This window comes from Sapajus apella, unplaced genomic scaffold (assembly GCF_009761245.1).
Source record: "Sapajus apella isolate SASKATOON/1434 unplaced genomic scaffold, GSC_monkey_1.0 scaffold6, whole genome shotgun sequence".
Taxonomy (NCBI): domain Eukaryota; kingdom Metazoa; phylum Chordata; class Mammalia; order Primates; family Cebidae; genus Sapajus; species Sapajus apella.
Window position 1 is genome coordinate 16,161,613 of NW_022436946.1, and position 21,856 is coordinate 16,183,468.

Here is a 21,856-nt window from a genome sequence, read left to right on the forward strand (position 1 = left end):
TTACCAACCATGGTGACATGCACTGATACATCTCCTTTTCTGACCTACTTCTTTATGAATACAACTTGTCTGCTCACAACTGTTTTGTCCATGTGACTATCGTTAGTATGCCTGAGTGTTTATGCTTGCAAAAATATATACATTATTATGGCCTATTTTATTGTGTTAAGTGGCCTGTGAGGTCTTGTGTTGCATTTTTATGCTTCTTAAGTAAACCCCCTTTTAAAAGTGTAAATAAAAATCTTTTAAGAAATTAATTTTTTTTCAGAATTACATTTTTGAGATTTTGATATTTTGGGATTCCAACATTCAGGTTTATAGCATTTGGACTTGTGTCTTTTGGGATTATGATCAGCTTCCGCTAAAAGGATTTGCTTGGGGTAAGAGCAGGTAGATGGCAGAGCTTCCAAGCTTAGGTCTGTCCATGAGCTTTTGAGAATATCACTTTTTGGCTGGGGTGATGGTTCACACCTGTAATCCTAGCACTTTGGGAGGCCGAGGTGGGCTGATTGCTTGAGCACAGGAATTTGAGGCCAGTCTGGACAACATGGAGAAATCCCATCTCTACAAAAAATATTAAAAAATTAGCCAGGCATGGTAGCACACACCTGTAGTCCCAGCCACTTGGGTGGCCGAGGTAGAAGGATTGCTTGAGCCCAGGACGTTGAGGCTGTAGTGAGCCCAGATCATGCCAAGACACTCCAGTCTGGGTGACAAAGAGAGGCCTTGTCTCAAAAAAAAAAAAAAAAGGAAATATTATTTTTAAAAACCTTATTCTAATAAATTTAAATGTACCTGATATGAAATATTGAGAAAGATAGTGAAATTCAGTATCATATAATTTGTGAGTTAATGTATAAGATTCAAAACAGAAGAAAAAGCAAAAGACGGGTTCTACAGACAAAAAGGTTTGGAAAGTTTATGATCTGTTTGAGGGGAAGGTCCCTAAGATGATGCAGAGGACCTTGGGAGGTGGGGAATGAAATGTTAACTCAGCTAGCACTGAGTTAGCACTGACTCTGATGGCCTATCATTCCTAGTTTTTGAACTGATTTTCCAGTAGTGGAGGTAAGTTTCTGTGAATATATCTTTAAAACATTTTTCACTTAGGACCAAAAGTACATATTTACAAGATGGCTGCCCATACCATGTAGCAGAATGATGGCCCACCATATATAGCTCATCTCCAAATGGCCTGAGTCCAGTTTTAGCCTTGGGAAGTTAAAAACCTCCAGGCCAACTACTTAGATACAGGGAGGGATCTTTTGGAATCACTTCTTCAGATATTTGCCCACCGTTGGGAAGTTGGTTAGTCTGGGATAGAGGCAGGTCAGAGTGCTCCATGTGGGGCTAGCTGCAGGAATGGCAGGTGAAGTGTGAGTAGCCTAGTGGTAGGGTATGGCAGGGCCAGCCAGCGTGTCCTGGTAGCTGACCCTCTTGGAAACTGGCACAGTTGGCACTGTTCAGAACACAAGACTGTCCTGCCCTGCCTTGCCAGGTCCTTGTAGAAAAGCAATTGAATCTTCTGAGGATGACCCAAGCAGGAAGTCAGGAACATGTCCTCTCATTCAGCCTTATTTCTAGTGCATAGCACAGAGTCATGCTTATAGTGGACACTCCATGATGATGCATGTAGCCAGTCAGCCACAGATATACGAGCAAGCCCCAGCAAGAACAGTAGAGCCCAGCTCAGAGTGAAATGAGTTACTGTATGTTATCATTCTAAAATGAACTCCCCCACCAACATTTTCCCTTTAATTAATTTTTTTTTGAGATGGAGTCTTGCTCTGCTACGTAGGCTGGAATGCAGTGGCACAATCTCGGCTCACTACGGCCTCTGACTCCTGGGATCAAGCGATTCTCCTACCTCAGCCTCTGGAGTAGCCAGGATTACAGGTATGCACCACTACACCTGGCTAATTTTTGTATTTTTAGTAGAGACAGGATTTTACCATGTTGGCCAGGCTGGACTTGAACTCCTGACCTCAAGAGATCCACCTGCCTTAGCCTCCCAAAGTACTAGGATTACAGGCATGAACCACTACGCCTGGCCCATTTTCACATTTCTAAAATTGGGATGCATCTTAACATTGGTCTCTTAGTTTCATTGATTTGTATTGTTGGATCCATAATGGATTTAACTGTAGTTAAAGAATGTTTTACAGGCTGGGCGTGGTGGCTCATGCCTGTAATCCCAGCACTTTAGGAGGCCAAGGTGGGTGGATCACTTGAGGTCAGGAGTTCGAGATCAGTTTGGTCAAAAAGGGGAAACCCCCCCTTTTTTTAAAAAAAAAAAAAAAAAAAAGAATAATGTCTTTACAAAGATTATGCTCTGATTACATATTGAAAAAAATGTATTTTATGCATAGAAAGTCATGGAAATAGAGAAGTAATGCATAGTAACAAAAGCATTTGTCATTGGAAGAATATCCATAATTCCATATTTTCTTACAAATTAACATCCAAGTGCATTTTGGGGTGTAAGAAAAAAAGTAAGCAATAAGTAGATTATCCTGCGACATTTGGTTACTGCGATATATGCAAAGGATTGCCTAACATGCTGTATTAGTGCCTGTGGCTGCCTTAATACATCACCACGAACTTAGTGCCTTCAACTGACAGAAATTTGCTCTTCTTTTAATTCTGGAGGCTGGAAGTTCAACGACAGTTTCACTGGGTTGAGATCAAGGTGTAGGCAGAGCCATGCTCCCTTGGAGGCTTTAGGGGACAATCTTTTCCTTTCCTCTTTTGGCTTCTGGTGGCTGCTACTGTTCCTTTGCTTGTGGCTGCATCATTTAAATCTTCACTTCTGTCTTCACATCACCTTTTCCTCTTTTGTGCATCAAATCCCCCTTTCCTTTTCTCTTATAAGTATACGTGTGATGGGATTTAGGTCATACCCAAATAACCAAGGATGATCTCTCCATCTCAAAATCATTATTCCTATCTGCAAAGACACCTTTTCCAAATAAGATAACTTTTAGGGTTTCCAGGGATTAGAATCTGATCTCTTTGGGGCCACCATTTAGCCCACTACACAGGCCAAACAATGCAACTAGGATCAGGGAAACCTCCAAATTTGTAAGAGGAAGTAAAAGAAGGTGTGACTAATTTACATTGGTATTTTCATTATGCTCCCTGCTGAAAAAAAAAAATCAAGAAAGAGTCAATATTAAAGCTATAGATTAGGTATCAGTGGCTTGGAAGAAAATTACAGAGCTAACAGAGAACTCTTGTAAGAAATGTTCTTAATAAACCAGAGGATAAAATTGGGTGATAAATCACAAGACACTGACATTTCAAAGTGGAATATTATTCAGAAGGACTGAAGAATTCTTTTTACAAGACTTTAGTATGGGCCAGGTGTGGTGGCTTACGGCTGTAATCCCAGCATTTTGGGAGGCCGAGGCGGGCAGATGACAAGATCAGGAGTTCGAGACCAGCCTGGCCAACATAGTGAAACCCTGTCTCTACTAAAAAATACAAAAAATTAGCCAGGCATAGTGGCAGATGCCTGTAATCCCAGCTACTCAGGAGGCTGAGGCAGGATAATTGCTTGAACCCGGGAGGCAGAGGTTGCAGTGAGCTGAGATCATGCCATTGCACTCCAACCCTGGGTGACAATGCGAAACCATCTCAAAACCAAAACCAAAACCAAACCAAACCAAACGAAGCAAACTTTAGGATGCTAGATTAATTATAAAAATGGTCCTAAATTTCCACACTTACACTGTCTCTATGTTCTAAGCAAAGTGCATTTGTAGTGTCTTCCATTGAGAAGTAAAATTTATTTCCCTATCCCTTGAATCTGGGATGCCCTTGTGACTGGCTTTAGCCAATAGAACACAGCAGAAGTGGCACTATGCCTGTTCTGAACATAGGCCCAAGAGACCTTATGACTTTCTTTTCCCTCCCTAGTTGCCACAAGGACAAACTAGCCTATGGCACTATTAGAGATGCATGATTTAGCTGGGCCTGGTGGCTCACGCCTGTAATCCCAGCACTTTGTGGGGCCAAGTAGGCAACTTGCTTGAGGTCAGGAGTTCAAGACCAGTCTGGGCAACATGGTGAAACCCTGTCTCTACTTAAAAGAAAAAATAGAAAAAATAGCTGGGCACGGTGGCCCCAGCTACTTGGGAGGCTAAGGTGGGAGGATCACTTGAGCATGGGTGGTGGAGGTTGCAGTGAGCCAAGATTGTGTCACTGTACTCCAGCCTGGGTGACAGAGCCAGACCCTGTAAAAAAAAAAAAAAAAAAAATGCATGCTTCAATTTTCCTCATACCCTAGCCAACAACCAGCTAGCCATTATTGTGAGTGAGGCCATTCTTGACCAGCTAGCTCCTAGCCAAATAGCCAGCCAGCCAAAAATATGTAAGCAAGCCCCAGCAAGAATAGCAAAGCTCAGCTCAGATCAGCAGCGTCTCTTAACTGACTTACATACTCCTGAATAACTAAAGCTTCTGGCTTTAAGCCACTGGATTTGAGGATAGTTTCTTTTATGATAAAAACTGTTACATAATAAAAAATCACAAGACTTTCATGACTGGGATTGACTAAATGTTTCAGAATGAATTAGACTCTGATATAAAATAATTTCTGGAATATTTTACTAGTTTATTTTGCTTATTTCCTTTTATGTACCCTTAATGGCAATATAGGATTACAATAAAGAAATAAGTCTAAGAGAGATAATTAAGTAAGTATAAAATAAAAATCCTAATTTTAAAAAGGCATAATGCCATGCTTTTATTGGAAGTATTTCTTTCCTTTGTAGGGCTACAGTTTTTAAAATTTCTTTTACTCTGTGACCCTCCTACATTCAAGGCAGTTTCAACAAAATACAAGAATTCTGTACTCAGCTTTCTGCCACTTTTTCGTTATATAGCTCTTGGCAATTTATTTTGCCTCTCTGAATTTCAGTTGCCCTATAAACAAAGTGAGGATTGTAATACCTCTGGGTCAGGGTTGTTTTGAAGATGAAATATGATGATGTCTGTAAATGTGCTTTGTGAATGCAAATGGATGAAAAAAATTAGGAAAGCTGAGTGTATGATGGTATTTCTTAAATGTGCCTTGTAATAACATTTTACTGGCTACAAAGTGCTAGTGATTTCCTCAATAAAACTGTTCTAGGCCATAAAGTAGGTCATTTAGGTTATATGAATTTTTGTTGTTGCTATCCCTGGTCCTTTCCCACAGCATAGACACAATAAGACCTGAGAACATGGCCTTTTCCCAAAAACATGTTGCTCCCCACGGAAGTAGCAGAATAAACCCAGGTGGCCCATATGTAGACACTCCAGCCCTGATGGCATTATATTATGTTTGTAGCAAACCCATTTGGGATTCTTGCTGCATTCAAAGCCTCCGTGGCACAAAATCTGCCCCAGCCAACAGCCAACCCATCTCCAGCCAACTACAGCTGATGGGATAAGAGGCATACAACGAACCTGGAGAATCTAATCAGAGCCTTCTAGAAGAAGTCAATAGTGGTCCCTATCTTGAAAATTCAAATTGAAGAGATATGGAGATGTAAGTTTTGGATAGCGGAGTTTACAACTGAATTCAGCTCTTGTAGAATTGAGGCCATAGTCAGCAATTTGATAAACCAAACCTATGTAAAATAGACAGTTCAGAAGCAGTTGAAAGTGACCCAGCACAGAAAATCAGGTTGCAGAGGACAAAATGCAGAAGACTGGCAGGAAAAACAGAGACAAGGGCCCAGAGAGCTTCAGAGAGGGGAGAGTTTCACTTCTGACTTTTCAGTTTCCCAGGAGATATTCCCTAATTCCTAGCAATTTATTTTGTGCCAGGAGATGTCAGCCAGATTCCCAGGACAATCTTTACAACAACTCATTCCCCTTTATATTTAAGCCAGTTTGTATGGATTTTTATTCATTGTAAGTATATGACCCAGTTAGTTTTAAAAAATTCTCCTGGGTTTAGAGATGTCTTAGATTTCTTTTATTCCTTGTTGGAGAAAATTATTTAGTGATATAATATAAAATATAGATTTGATCTCTGTCCTGGTTCCTGGCACAAGAGCTTCTAAGACCCTTGGAATCTCCCGAGTGATAAGAATTTTTTTTTTGCATGCTAATGAGATGACTGGTGGTTGGAATCACTGCATGGTCCATAGACAGCTACTGCATGGGGGCTGGTTGCCTAAGAAACCAGCCTTGTGATAAGAGAGTTGGCCCCACCTCACCTCCAGGGAGGGAAAAGGGGCCAGGAATTTGAGTTCAACCACCAATGGCCAATTATTTAATCAATCATGACTATGTAGTGGAATCTCCATAAAACCCCTAACCAACAAGGTTCATAGAGCTTTGGCACTGGTGAACACATCCACGTGCTGGGAGGGTGGCACACTCTGCCTCCATGGGAACAGAAGATTCCATGCTCAGGACCCTTTCAGACCTTGCTCTATATACCTCTCCATCTGGCTGCTCATCTGTATCCTTTGCAATATCCTTTATAATAAACTATAAATACAAAAATTAGCTGAGTGTGGTGGCATGTGACTGTAGTCCCAGCACTTGGGAGGCTGAGGCAGGGGAATTGCTTGAACCCAGGAGACAGAGGTTGTAGTGAGCTGAGGTTGCACCACTGTATTCCAGCCTGGGTGACAGAGACTCTGTTTCTTAATGACACCAAAAAAAAAAAAAAAAAAAAAAGAGTGGAGGAAGGAGCCAGTGAGTGGGAGATGGATGCCTGAACTTAAGAGATTTCAGGGCAGCAAAAGATAGTGGTATTCACATAAACTACAAAAGAAGAATAATTCTAGATGAGATTCATTAGTAAATGATCCCAAGAACCAAGCAGAAAACTTTGGAAGTGACTGTTTCTCCGCAATGGTCAGAATGCTGGCAGAAGACACATTGCTTTGAAGGACACAGTGCTTATTGCGGACTCTTGTCTGAGATTTAGTGGACCCTCGTCTGAGAAAAAAAGAATCCATGTGTGATGTCATGTGGACCAATGTTTTATAATAATCCCTCTTCAACAAGATTGATGGTATTTTTTCCAGTATAGATTTATTTTTACTATGGAATAAGTGTCTATTAAATGTTCAAGTACTATGGCATATTACCAAATTCTGAAATTAAAATTAGACAACATATTAAAATCAGTCTATGGTCCTCAAAGTGCAGCATAACCTTACTCAGCAGTTAGAGGTATCTCTAAGAAGCTTATCATTAAGCTTTGTGCATCTCTCTTTGAGCACCTACTGTGTACCTGAGACTGTGGTAGGTGTTAAGAAAACCAAGGGAACCAGACAGACATGGTTCTTGCATTCATGGAGCTAGAAGAGATAGACACAAACAGAGAAATGAAAGAAAATAATAATTACCTATTATCACTAAGTGGATAAGTGCTGAAATACAGAAATAAGGGCAGGACCCACTGCAGATAAGGTGGTGAGATCTCACTAAAGAAATAAGAGATCTGAATGATAATCTGTTTTAATCACGCTCAAGGTGATTTGATGCTATTGGATTATAAAAATTCAATAATTGTTTACTATTGTCTAGATAACTAGGGGAAATGCATATCATCCTTTCAGGCACTTTTGTAACAGTAACCAGAAGAAGGTGGGGGGACCAATATTAATTAGTGTCCATTATGATCCAGGCATTGTTCAATTACACATTATCTCATTATAATACCCATTTTAGAGATGGAAGAAGCAAACTCCTGAAAGGTCTAGTATCTTGTCCAAGGACACAGTCAAAAGCTCTTTCCACTATACCAGGATCTCACTTACATCTGTGAAGAGCAATACATTACTCCCTCATCACCAACTGGATTAACTTTAAAATAAGGTCATGTGATCTGCTTAAGTGTCTCAAATTGTTTTCATTATTAAAGCACCTTTTAATCTAATGATTCCAGTGCATGGCCCTTGTAAATTAACATCTAGTAACATATTTTACTGGAAAAGGAGAGAACATATTTTGTGAGTGCTGCAAACATCCCACTGCCACCTGATTTCACCCAGTCCCATCATATCTATTTACTTTATTCTTTTACCAAATGTGCATCCAGACTTCAAGGTAAGAGGTTCAAGTTCAAGTTCAATTTAACCACAGCAACAGCCCCATTGTAATCTTGCCTCACTAGTCTCTATCTTATCTATTTTATAGCCTCAAAGAGTTAATCATTCATTCATGATTCAACATTTATTGAGGCTCAGGCACTACACTGAGTGCTGGGTGCAAAAGACCGCCTGACATTTTTGAGAAGTCTGTTCTCATCACTCTAGGGCATTCTAAATGGAAGCTCTCTCTTCCTTTTCCCACCGTTTCTCCCCGCTCGGCCCTGGGAGGGGTTCTTAAATAGTCCTTGGAGGTGGTTAATCTTTCGGCGAACTGGAAAGAGTGTGGGCCCGCGGAGCCTGTCCTGACCCAAAGACCAAAGGCGTGTCCCTCCCAGACGCCTGGAGGAAGCCGGGCGAACTCTGAAGAATGCTGCTGGCACCCAGCGAGTTTCCTAGGGCAGAGCCAGCATTCGGAGTGAAAGATGCAAAGCTAAGAAAGGATGTTGGCAGGCCAACTGTGCCCCGCTCGCAGCAGAACCTGCCCTGCGCCTCATCCCTGAGCCGGCGGATCCACAGCGGGACACGCACTCGCTGGCCCGGAGATTGCACCCGGAAAGGAACGGAAAGGAGGCTGCGCTGGCTGGGGCTCAGAACTCCTTCCTCCTCCCGCCTACTTCCAAAAGCTCTTCTCCCAGGCAGGGAAGCCTAGGAGGCTGCTTCCCTCCTCCGCCTTTGCGCGCAGCTCTCCGCTGGCCGCGAGCTCCGCTTGCACTCCTGCTGCTCTCGCCACCAGCCCTGGCGTCCTTGTAACCCCAACTCCAGGCCAACTTCCCGACCCAAGCAGTGCCGGACCAAAGCCAAGCCAACTGCTCCCACTGGAGTGATGGGGAGATATTTTCTGGCCTGAGGCTGGACCAAGGGACTCTCTTGCAGGGGACGTGATTCCAGGGCGCCTAGATTTCTCTCTCCCTTAGAGGTCGCAGCGGAGCCAACAGCAGCCTGGCTTTAATCCACTCGGGACTTAAAAACATCATCTAATGACTCAAATCTGTCTGAGAACACAGGATGAGCGCATCCATGTCCACAGACCCCGCTGGAACAAATCTTTTATTTTCTGAAGAAAAGTGATTTGAAGTCCAGACTGAATGGCATTTAAGAATTGGGAATTAATTCTAATCCTGGAGTGAATAGAAAATTAAACTAAATTGGAGCCCGGAACATGCAGCTTTTTTAGGAAAAAAATTCCCCTCTGCAATGTTTTCTTTCCCACTGCATTAGTTAGTGTCCCTCATGAGACATCTGAAAACATTGATTGTTAAAATGTTGTCCTAGGACCAGCAGCATTGGCATCACCTGAAAACTTGTTAGAAATACCAGTTCTGGGCCCCACCTCAGACTCTTGGACTCAGGATCTCTGGAGGGTGGAGGTGTCCAGGTGATTCTGAAGAACCACTGGCTTAAAAATCTCCTTGGTCAGTGTTTTCTACTTATCAGTAAATATATAGAGTCAGCGGGTGCTGGAGCTGTTTATCACTTCTCTTTTTAGAATGAAGTCTCTGTTTGACAGTGGGAAAGCCTGCTAGAAGGATACTGAGTTGCTTGTAAAGTCACATAAGCAATGAGAGAGAGAGAGAGAGAGAGAGAGAGAGAGGACTTCCCTGGCTGCAGTCCAGATTGGATATCTGTCTGCTTCTGAGAACTTGCAGACTCGCTTACTTGAAACACTTCATTCTCGGTTCAGGCGTCTGTAAGTGGCTTTAGTTGTTCTCCTGGTTCTTTCTAAAAGCACCTTCTATGATAGTTTTCATAACCTAGAGGTCACAAGCAGGATATTCCCCACCCTTAACACTTCCCCAACCTCCAAACTATGCTGGCTGGAGGCCAAGGGAGTCCCCCAGTCTTTCTATGTAGCTGCTCACCCCTTATTCAAATAGAGACACACCAACTACCCGGAGCAGGGTAGACTGGGAGTTTTATCCTTCTGGGAAGACCAGAGGAGAGAGACCTGTGGTGGGTGTGGGTGGGCTAGTGATCTGGCATGGGTGAAGGGCCCACAGAGAAGGAGAGATGTTTAGACTGTAGGTGTATGTTGGAAGCATGTGTGGTGTGGTCACGTTGTCATGTTCCTCGGCTAGTGGCAGCCACCACCCAGTCATTCCCACCTTGATCCTCACTCCATTCAGTGGACAACTATGGGGACCCAAGTGTCCAGACCCCTCCTTGGCTGAGGCTCCTGATGGGACTGGGCAGCCTTGTCACTAGACACCAGTGTCATCCTATCTGTAGGCGCCAAGCCCTGACTTTGCTCTCTGAATTTTTTTGGATTTCTAGGAAAAAGTCACAATGGTAAAAAGCTCTGGACAAACTTACAGAACATTGGGGAGAGGTGCAAGGTGAGAGACAGAAAGAGAGAGAAAGAATCAATAGACACCCAAAAGAGATATTTTAGTTCATGCAAAAAAAATCCCAAAAAACAAAACAACAACAACAACAACAACAACAACAAAACATTTCCTGCACGATATAAACATATACCCTTTTGAGCTTCCTGCCTGAGACACTTCCAGTGTGGGTCTAGGCACAGATAGTTCACTACCTGCCACTTGGTAAAAGTAACTGACATTTGCATGGAGCCTTTCCTTTACCAAGGGATTTTGCAGATATAATCTCATTTGAGCCCCACTAAGCCTTTCTAAAATGGAAGAGGAAGGTCTGCATATAATGATTATTATCATTCTCATCACCTTTATCCCTGCTTGCAGAGATGGGAAAACTGAGGATCCAGCCTTTTGAAAGAAACAGCTAGCTGGATGCAGAACCAGGGTCAAGTCTACGTGTTTCCTATTCATAGCCCCATACCTCCTGCCTAGAGCAAAGGCTTCAAATTATAGGTAAGGAACTGTAGATAGCCATGAAGACTTTCAAAAATCCATGTGTAGATTGGGGTTGTAAGAGAATTAGCAAGAAAAAGTTATTTCTTTATGGACGGCCTGTTTGGAATGCTCAGAATTTAGAGCATTTCGTTTGTAAAAACGTCAGTGGGAGATTGGAAAATTTGCGAAAGGTGGAAGTCAAACAATTGAATCATACTGGGGGCTCTTTGATTTGAACTCTGGATAGGTTGAGGCTTGGGCTCTATCCCTTTGCTAGAAAGGACAGAACACATGAATTTGAGGAAAGAGGCTCTGACCAGAGCTTGAAATGTTCTTGAAAGTCAAGTTGGGGTGATGGAAAGGTATCCTGACATCTTGAAAAGTTCTCCATGTGCAAATGGACAGGTGGATGAGGTCACCAGAGTTCTCAGCCCTTGGAGAATGGGGAATTGTGCTTGGTAATGAGGTCACTATCACTGACAGAGAGCATACCTGGCAGAGCAGCTCTCCAGTTGGGACCAGCCTCGCGGGATCCTTCCTCCAAGGGCACGCAGAGGGCTCCACCCGCGAGGCGCCCTGTGGGGTTGGTGGGAGGCCGGAGAAGCGCTTGCTCCAGGTACCAAACGAAGCCGAAAAAAAAGGGGAAAAAATCGAAAAGAAAGAGCAAATGAAGCGGAAGTTTCAAGGCTCTCTGCGAGGAATAACAGTATAAATAACCGAAGACGTCTTGTAAACACTGCGGTCATAACCCCGAACATTAAACAGCCCCGGTGGCATCTGGCGCATCGGCCGCCGCCGCGGGCTGCGCTAGGGCAGTGAGGGAGCCCGGTCCCAGGCTCCTCGGCCTTGCTTCTCTGTTTATCTCAACTTAATCTTCCCCTAGGAGCTGTTCCGTAGCCTGGAAAATGTTTAAATTAAACCCAGTCCGCCGGAAGTCTTGGCGGGAGTTAAACGCACCCGCTAACTGCAACCAAAATGCAGGCATGCGGGTTTATCATTAGAATTAATTAATGGATTATTAATAAGAAATGTAGATATTGTATGCTTCAGAGCTTTAAAAATCGTGAAACACATCCTAAGGTGTATGGAATTTACATCTTTCATAGATTCTGTGATTTCTTCACTAGTTTGCAGCCATGCCCACACCTCCTGGAAGGTGACACAAGGTGGAGTCTACTTTCTCGCCCATGTCAGCAGCCGTACTGTGGAATCCGTGAAAATTGGATTTCCTTTTTCTGGTGCGTTTTTACTCTTGAACTGTTTAACTGTGAATAACTTTAATACTGCCCATTCTTTGTTTGCAGTTATATAATTTCTATTGGCCTTAAAAGTAACTGAAATATTTCTTTTTTAAGGTTTCAGTATAAAACGTAATCTGCATCTTCATTATGAAACTCATATTCAATTTTCTTTTGTCTCTCGAAGTTTAGACTGAGGTTTAAAAGAACGATTTTCATTATCAAGCTTCCCCGCAGTTTCCCAGGTTTCTATTCCAAATGCTTTTAAAAATCACACCAAATGTCAGAGCTTTTAGCAATATAGAGAAAGATTTATTTTCAAAAGTAGCAAAACTTGTTTGAAAAAAATATATATCTTTAAGTGACTTACTTTATAAATGTGACTGTCAAAGTCAGCTATTCTATGATCTACATTTTACAACATATTGTACAAAAGATACGTTGATAAGCTCTTATCTATTTATATATTTATAATTACATATTGCACTTGGACCAGCAAGGCTTGCAGAGTCATTCACGGTAGAAGTTAATAAAGTTAAATAGATGGGAATCTTTGTAAGTACAATTGATCTCCTCTGGTTTGGAAACGAATCTCCTCGTCGGCGTAAAGTGTTCTCGCGGGTGGGACAGAGAGAGGAGCGTTGCGAGGGGGAAGCAGAGACAGAGAGCAAGGAGGGCAGGGGTCGCCTTCCCGGCGGGGCCCGCTCCCCCCCGGGAGCGTGCCTTTCCCAGACTCGCACCTCCAAGGTCAGGACGCGGTGGTTCCACACAAGCGGCTCGCGGTTACCACTTCTTTCAGGTCACTCTCGGGTTTCCCGGCCACCATAAAGGGCCACGTCTGCGGGAAAGAAGAGGGTGGAGGAGGTAAGTGGCGGTGGCGGAGGAGGTGGGGTGGGCTCGGAGCCAGAGATGAAAGGAGGGGACGCGGTGCGCTGGAGAGACCCTTTATCTCTGCTGTTTCCTCCCCGTCCTAGCGCGGCCCCCGACTGGGTAAAGCAAAAATCCGCCCTGTCGCCAAGTCACAGCTCGAGAAGGTGGTGGTGGTGGTCTTTTAGAACAAGGGCCAGAAGGGCTCATACTGGGTTCCTTGCGAGACCCAGTGCAGGAAGCCTTGGGCAAGCCGAGAGTGAGTGGTGCTGTGGCACTGCCTGGAGGCAGACGCTGCGGCAGCCTGAGCCGGGAAGCCCAGAAGGATCTTGTGCCTGCTGGGCACCGAGTTCGGGGCGAAGCCCTTCCTGGCCCCTCTTCTGAGGCGGGGTCGGGTTTCAGGGCCCTGTCGATTTTCTAGCCTTTCATCGCCTTCTATTTCCCTGGCCCCGACTTTCGCTTCCTTCACCGCAAACACTGGTTTTGACTACAGCTTCTAAATTAACCACCATCTCTTAAGGAAAAGGAAATAAAAAAAGCTAATAAAAAGACATCGATTTTTAATTTAAGATTGTCTTCATGCGGGACTGAGAAAGCATGCTTTTCCTTCCTTTCTCCAAGCTGTTTTATAATAAAGCTCATTTAAGTTTCTTATTCAAAATTGAGGAGAGTAGCAATTGTAAATATTCTAGGCAACATTTTCATTTTAGGTGCAGATTTTACAAAAGCTATTTACTCATTGAAAAAAAAAAAAATCCCAAACTTTCAATTGTAGGGAAAAACCATTTTTCATGGCAAAATATGGTTTTGTCTCTTCTCCTGAAATTCCAGAAATCAGTTCAGTGAGAAGACAATTCAGGCCTCTCTCACTAGTGCTCTAGTGCTGGCTGATAAGACTTGCCTTTTAAGAGGAAAATCTCTCCTTCTTATCATATACAAACAGAGGTCCTAGTAAGTTTTTGTTATTGTTTTTCTTTAGATATTAGAAGTTTTAAAATAAAATCTAATGAACAAGGAATTAAAATATATTTCTTAAACAGTAAAATGCATTTGAGAGAAGACTCAATGATTATTAGTTTTGTTGCATTAAAAAAGTTGGGCTCAATGGGCATTACTTTTTAAGATAAAAGGTAACATTTCTTAAATCTTGGATGAGAGTGATCTATTTTAGTATTTATTACACTCATACTAGTGAGAATTTACTGATTTTGCTGATAATTACTAGAGCTTCTGGGATTTAAAAATATTAATCCACTTAGGAGAAGTACAGAATAAGTAGTTGGGGGCTTACATGGACAATTTCGGGGGGAGGGATGGATGTGTCCTTATCTAACGGTCCTGTTTATTTACAAGGAAAGCAAAATCAAGTTCCACTCTCAGCTAAAAGAAGAATAAAGGGATTAATAAAATGCCTCCTCGGCGCGCAGTGTCTTGTCAGTTTCTCAGTTTCTTAGCAGCCACTCCACCCCAGCGAGGGTGGCGATGGAGAGGGCGCGGGGGATCCCTCCTCTGTGCCAGCTCAATACACTTGCAAACCTTTAATTGGGCTGCCACGTCAAACCCTCGCATAAATCACTCCCGCTCCGGGGGCTGGTAGGGCCAAGAGCGAGGGCCTTGTCTAGACCGCCCGCCTCCGGTCCCTGGAGGCTCTAGGCCCGCGGTGGCCGAGGTGTGTAAGCCACCGCCGCGCCTGCAGCCCCACTCCCAGCGCCCACCGCAGGCGGGACTGCAGGCACGCCCGGGCTGAGGCTGCAGTCCCAGGAGCACTCACCAGGTTGACAGGGTGGATGTACCCGTTCTCGTACTTGTCGTTAGCCAGGATCTGCCTCAAGTGGGCGATGTAGCTGGACGCCAGCCTGAGCGTGTCCAGCTTGGAGAGCTTGGTGTCTGGGGGCACCCAGGGTAGAGTAGTCTTGAGCCTGGAGAAGGCCTTGCTGAGCACCCTCATGCGGGCCCTCTCCCGCGCGTTGGCCGCGTTGCGCTGGACCTGCTTCCCCTCCTGGCTGACCCCACTCAGGGGGCTCTTCTTGGTGGGCGCCTTCCTCCTCTTGCCCAGGCCGCCCCGGCCCTTTTGGGGAGACCCGTTTTCGCAGTTGGAGCTCTCCTCGGTGCTCTCGTTGGAAGTCACAAACTCCTTGTTCGAGTCCATTTTCAGCCCTTCACATTCCAACATCTCCACCTCTTGAAGGTCCTCCACATCGCTGAGGGAGCCGGTGGACATGTTTGGGGGAGTAGGGGGGAGAGAGAGAGAGAGAGAGAGAGAGAGAGAGAGAGAGAAAGAGAGAGAGGGGAGAGAGAGAGAGAGAGACACCCTGAAACGAAGGGGCCTCCGGCGTGTGGAGCAGCCACCTCCTGTTGGGAGCTGGGGTTGGGGTCTGGTTGAGTCTTACGGCCCTTTCCCCTTCGCAGACTTGTAAGAAGGAACCTCGAGGGCTTCTGCCGCAGAGGAACCGGCTCTCTGTTTCCCCACTCCTGGAGTCGTGGCCGTAGAGGAGTGTGAGCGAGCGCTGAGGAATTTGGTGGACACTAGGAATTTATCTGGGGAATAGAGGGGCGGATCCTTGCAGCCCAGGGGAGGGGCCTGCCAGGCCCCAGGAAAGCGCTTAGACCCCTTTAACAACCAGAGGGAAACTCACTCACAGACCCAGATTTGCAATTTGTAATGTAAATCAACTCAGCTGCGTCACACACTTACTGGCCACCTTCTCCTAGCTTTGGCCGGGGCGAAGAGGCGAAGGTCCTATTCATCTCTAAAAGGTCTTCTTTCATTCTTAAGATGTCACAACTGATTGTTACTAAGAACTTTAGAAAAACGACCAGATCCTTCGGCTCTTTCTGGGCCTTCCACCTACGAATTTCACAAGCACTCCATGCGCTCTCTCCTCCCAAGAAAAAAATAATTAAAACACAGGGAGTATCAATCACATCCTGCAAACACCTCATAAGACTCCAAGGCTTTACCAAGATCTCCTTCCACCTTTCCCGGGATCAATGAAGAAGACAAGCGCTTCATAGAATCTCTACAGTGATGGAAAAGTAAGTATAAAAAATTTCATCTACACCCGGTCATTTTCAAGACATCAAAGAACTGCCTACGTGTACACAAACATACTTGATTTGCACACTCAAACCCAACCACACACAGATTAGCGGGAGTGGGTAGGGAATGAGATAGGGCAATATGAGTGAATGTGTAGAAAACATTTTGTTAGTTGATCATCTTTTCCAAATAAACGAAAGCTTTCCCTTCATTTTTTTTTTCTAGAAATGCATTTAATATTGCTTTAGGAGTCTTAGTTGCTCTCAGAAATCACCTTGCCTGGCCCTTTTTGTGATGCGACCTCCCTCCCAATGCTGCTGCCTTTACTTCTTCCATCCTCTTTGCTACCAGAGTTCCTCACATGAAGCTGACATTATAAAACACAAAGCAAGATTATCCTTTTGGGAAAGGTTCTTATCCATCTTTAACCCCAGCTCTAACCATCTTTCCTAGAGAATAAGGAAGTCTTCTGGGAAGTAGGCAGAAAAGCACGAGGAACCAGAACCTAGGGACTGGATGAAATTGATGCAATGAAACCAGGGAGACTGAAGACATAAATCTCACTTACTATTTCTTTGGCAGGTTTTCTTTCCTTGCAGGTAGGCGTTGAAGATGAGGGGCTGGAGCAAAATGTAAGAGTGGTTTCTGAGTGGTTGGCTCAGGGTCTGAAGACTTCTCCTACATTAAGATATCATGTCTCTAATCCTAGGCTCAGCTGGGAATTCACTAAGCTCTAACGTTTTGTTTTGCTAGCAGGGTCTTGTTTGCTTTCCCCCTATGCTGTAAACTAAACAGGTTGTCAGCAAATCAGTCTTTATTAATGAATTAGTGATCCTTCTTCCATAATATCTTCGCTGAGGATCCAAAATTTGTTAATCACCAGTGTAGAGATTTATGACCTCTCTTATTTTCTGTTGTTTGTGCAGGTGGAGATTTAAATGACCACATCTAACCTAAGATTTATTGCGAGAGTGATTGATGTTATAAACCAGGAAAAGGACTCTTCCCACAGCAAGGATGACAGAAATATCAAGTTGAAGTTGCCTTTGTCTTCATGTACAAGTGACCCAGTACTACAACACAGAAAACATAATAATTTAATCTAAGGCTCAAGACAGCCATCAGAGAATACCCAGCAGGCCTGTTAAAAATTTCTCTGCTTATTCCCTGACTAGTTTCCTTTGATTTGCTCTCTCTTTTCTCAGTCTTGGTAAGACATGAAAGTTACAGTTATTTTTAGACTAAAGAACTATGTGAAAATGGGCATTGGCCAATACTTTGCGAAATATGTGTGTGTGTGTGTGTAGCTACTGAAATATCTTCAAAATAACTACAAATAATTAATTTGGGCTCTAGAATGTGATAATAATTACAAATCCAAACTATGGCTTTACTACATATCGGGCTATTAAGCTGTGATTTTTCTTATTGGAGTCACTTTTTTTTTGGCTCTGGTTCTCTGTTATATCTTAGTTAATTGACTGCTCAGGTTGTTTGAGGAGATGGTAACAATCATAGTAATACATACCACTGAAAAGATTTCTGTTGTCTATATATTTTTCAATGTTGAGAACTGAAACGTACCAATTTCTGGAAGTGTGCAAAATTAGTCTCATGTCACAGGCTGATTTTTATGCTTAGCAATTTTTAAAATAGCCATATAAGCAATAATTAAGTCCCCTGTCCATTTATCTTGCAGTGAGACATTTAGGCCGAGAAAGGCTAGTGGGCTGATAATAAATTTTAGAGTGTTTCTAAAATTCTGTAAAGGATGGCAAGGTGTGAAGAATGCTGTCGCTTACGTATCTTGATATGAAGCCTTGGAGAAAGAATATTCATATGAAAAATATTTTTTTCTTTTACAATTTTGTGTCTATCCCTGCTAATAAACACTTAGGGGCAACTGGGTGGGGGAAATGGCTTCTTGTTGCATTCTACTGAGCACAGCAGTTAAGCTGTAACTTAAGCTGTGCCAAATTCTCCCAAAATATAAACTATATTCTGTGAGAAGAGAAGCACTTTTGAGAAGCTGTATTAACCCTTTTGTTACGCTGACCATTTCTGTTCCAAAGCACAAAACAGAAAACTAGTGATTTGAAAGTATAAGATCATTTCTAATAGTTCTTACCTGACTTTTAAGAAACAGTTATGCCCCAGAGGCATCTGGCCAATTTGCTGCACACTTCTAACAATTTGTTTTGCAAGAAAGACTATCTTTGAAAGATTTTAGCGCTAAGGAAATTTTATCTCCAATAGCTGTAAAATGAAGATTAGGCATGGAATGTATCCTTGAACTTAAATCCTGGTTTATCAACTGATACATTTACAGGAAGTTCAAATTTGATTCAGTTGCACTTGGAGGGAATAATTTGCTTCCTTTTTTGTGAGAAGGAACACATCATAGGCTTCTTTTGAAGTGACTTCATATCCCATTACATAATCTTTCTCAAGGGAAAAATATGCCTTTAAATTCAAATTTTAATCCTTTTTTCTTACTCCTCATTATTTGATTAGGAGACACATAGGCAAATTGGCAAAACTCCCTCTTCTCTCATTCTCCTTTTTCTTCATTTCTAATTAGCATCTTCAGATATTTTATTCTTTTTATTTCATGGTAACTACCACCACTTCAAATATTTGCCAACTTTCTATGCAAGTTGGTGCCTATTTTTTTTTTTTTTTTTTTTTTTTGAGACAGAGTCTTGCTCTTTTGCCCAAGCTGGAGTGCAGTGATATGATCTAGGCTCACTGCAACCTCCACTTCCTGGGTTCAAGCAATTCTTGTGCCTCAGCCTCCCGAGTAGCTAGCATAATGGGTGCCCCCACCACGCCCAGCTAATTTTTGTATTTTTAGTAGAGACGGGGATTAGCCATGTTGGCCAGGCTGGCTTCTAACTCCTGACCTTAGGTGATCCACCCATCTCGTCCTCCCAAAGTGCTGGGATTATAGCATGAGCCACTATGCCTAGCCCAGTATCTCTTTTTTGATTTTACATAATTATCTCTGTACCCTTTGTTTGCTGCTGATTGTTTTCTATCTCCCACTTACACACCTATCAAGATCTGACTTTGTTTCATTAAATTTTAACTTTATTTCATAAAGTGAGCATTACCTCTCTTTGCTCGTTTTAAATTATAGTGGTGCTGGACTGTTATATTTTGGCAGCCAAAGTAAATAAATATGGCACTAGTGAGCTTGGTGGTTAGCTAAGGGGGTCAATAATGGTGATACTGGGTGTTGCTACATTTACCTGGCACCAGCAGAGGGACAGCATAAATCCTGGGTGGTATAAATCCATTCAGTAGTCAGAAGTCTTCTGCATGTTCACTATGCCCTAACCCCCTCTTCTCATATTTAATTCAATGAATTGTAGATAAGATGCCACAGCATTAAGATTTAAAGCTGGCAAACAACAACAATAAAGTCTAGAGAAAGATTCTTCATGGTTCTTTGAATCCAAGAGTTAATCTTGCATATCAGGCGTTCCATAATACAGCTTTGAAAGCAGCCAAGCCTGTGCACTTGAAAGTCAGAGTTTACCCTGAGGTGTAAGTGGATGGGAGAAAACTCGGGCAGACAAAGAGAGTTAAAAATTTTGCAAAGCCAGTTTAATGTCTTCCTAAGTTTTCTAATACTAAATAATTTTATTAGACCCTCTTGATGTTAGCAAAGAGAGAGAAAAAGACTGAGCCACTCCTGAGTCAGGTACCACGCAGGGAACTTTGCCTCCATTCTCTTGTTTTGTGTATTTTCTCTCCTTTCTGTTGGCACTACTAGAAAAAGAGCTGCCACATGAAATGAATACTGTATTAGAAATGTATGCCAGAGGCTTTCCCCTGTAATGAAGTCTTAGAAAAACTGGCTTGAGTGATGACTATAACGTATCTTAAAATAAAGCTTAAAAGGAAAACCTCCCAAGTTTTTCCCAAAATAATAAATCTTCTAGGTTGTATAAGAGACCCCTGTAATGCATTTACATGTTAAATATAGTTTATTGATGGGCATAAAAAAATACAGGCCAACTTGCTGTCAGCCTCCTTCCTGTCAGCTTGGGAGAGCACGGACACTGGAGTCAAAGGCTTCTTCATGTGATAATCTCTTTGGGATTATTTCCTTGTGGCAGGTGCTTTCAGCTTCAAGGAGCTAAGAGTTGCAGGGTTTAGATCTTAGGACCAGCAGGAAAATTCTGAGTGTGAATCCTGATTTCAGGAAGGTGAAATATTTCCAGGTAATGAAGCATTTTAAAATGGAGACACAAACGAATAGTTTGTCAGAACTGGATGAGGTGGAGGACCAAGGAGGCAATAAATACGAATTCTGTTCCCATGAGGTATCAGGGACAGTACTGCCCACCTGACTCTGTGTCCTGATTTGCCTCTTAATGTGCCTTCTACTAAGCCACGTTGACTTTAATAGTTTTTGCTGTTTGAATAATCATCGTAAATCTGAGAAAGCTTCTGTTCTGTTATTCCCTATTTAGAATATGTAATTATTGATCCCTGAATTATACAAAGCGAGATGGACTTGAGCTGTCCTGGAATATAGTGCTTAGAACTCTAAAATGATTTAAGTAATTTGAATGCCAGAAGGACTTTGTTAAAATAAAAATCTCATCTCTACATAGAAACCTGATGAGCAATCCGAGGGCCACCTATTCAATTAACACATCCCCAAATCTGCCTTCTTCTCGCCATCTCCCCTGCTAAACACTGGATCAAGTCACTAAAGTCACTCAGATGATTACAGCAGTCTCTTAGAGGATCTTTTTGTTTCCATACTTGTCTTCTTAAAATCTATTGGCAATGAAGTGGTTCAAATCATTCCCCTGCTTAAAATCTCTTAAAGTTTCCCATTGTGTTTAATATAAAATCCATACTTCCTATTGTGGCTTGCATGACTCTGGTTTGCTTGCTACCCTTTAACCACACCAGCCATGTCTGTGACCCTCCAAGACACCACACCTGTGCCTCCCTCAGGACCCTGGCTTTGCTGGTTTTCCTGCTTGGATGTTTGCGTCTGGCTCTCTGCGTGGCTGAGCCCTTAATTTGCAGGTCTATGCTCAAGTGTCACTTTCATGTGAGAACTTTTCTGAGCATCCAATGAAGAATATTTTTGTTCTGTGATTCTATTTTATTTATTAATAATAAAAACAGTAGCTAACATTTACTGCTTAACACCATGCACTGTTGTAAAGCCCTTTCCAGCTTAACAAATTTAACCCTAGTAACAACCTTATAAGGTAGGAAACTTATAGATGAGAAAACTAAAACACAGAGAAATTGAGAAACTTATTTAATTCATAAAATTAGTGTTCTAGTTGTCTATTGCTGTGTAATACCCCAAATTAGTGACTTAAGTTATTATTATTTTTCTTGGTTCTATGGGTTGACTGGGCAGCTGGGTGGTTCCCAAGTGGGGACTGTCATGGTGTGGCAGCCAGAAGGCATCCTACAAGGCTAGAGTCATGGAAAGGCTAGACTACGCTGAACATCAAAGGGGACTTCCTCATTCACGCATCCAGGCCTCAGCTAGGATGGCAGGAACAGCTAGATCTGGGCCGGCATCTCTCTCCAGACAGCCGCTCCACATGGCTTCCTCAACCTGACAATCTTAGGTGGCTGAACTTCTAACATAGTAGCCAGCTTCCTTCAGAGGGAGCATTTCACCAGACCCAGATGGAAGATAGAAGTCTTCTGATGATGTAGCCTTGGAAGTTACACATCACTTCTGCTTCCTTCTGCTGGTCAAAAGTGAGTCCTAGGGCCATCCCAGATTCAAGAGCAGGGTTTATATAA

The 21,856-nt window shown here is 42.8% G+C and overlaps 1 protein-coding gene and 1 long non-coding RNA gene across 3 annotated transcripts; one reads left to right on the plus strand and one right to left on the minus strand.

Moving 5' to 3' along the window:
• Positions 1–11,375: 11,375 nt before the first annotated feature.
• On the plus strand, positions 11,376–20,124 carry LOC116549270. Of its 2 annotated transcripts, none has more exons than XR_004267782.1 (3): positions 11,376–13,017; positions 15,209–16,056; positions 16,987–20,124. It is a non-coding gene; the product is annotated as an uncharacterized LOC116549270 (long non-coding RNA). The 2 variants fall into 2 exon arrangements; XR_004267783.1 differs by having other exon boundaries at positions 15,430–16,056.
• TCF21 (transcription factor 21) lies at positions 12,444–15,541 on the minus strand. The gene is made up of 2 exons (XM_032274733.1): positions 14,792–15,541; positions 12,444–12,991 (listed from the first exon to the last, which is right to left on the minus strand). Exons 1-2 carry the CDS (start codon positions 15,239–15,241, stop codon positions 12,902–12,904), a joined length of 540 nt encoding a protein of 179 aa, XP_032130624.1. The 5' UTR covers positions 15,242–15,541; the 3' UTR covers positions 12,444–12,901.
• Positions 20,125–21,856: the final 1,732 nt, after the last annotated feature.

Bases quoted from the DNA above. Each gene is read 5' to 3' on its own strand.
- TCF21 (XM_032274733.1), bottom strand. From the start codon at position 15,241: ATGTCCACCGGCTCCCTCAGCGATGTGGAGGACCTTCAAGAGGTGGAG. The intron at 12,992-14,791 runs GTGAGTGCTCCT...TCTTTCCCGCAG, and splicing joins ACATCCACCCTGTCAACCTG to ACGTGGCCCTTTATGGTGGC.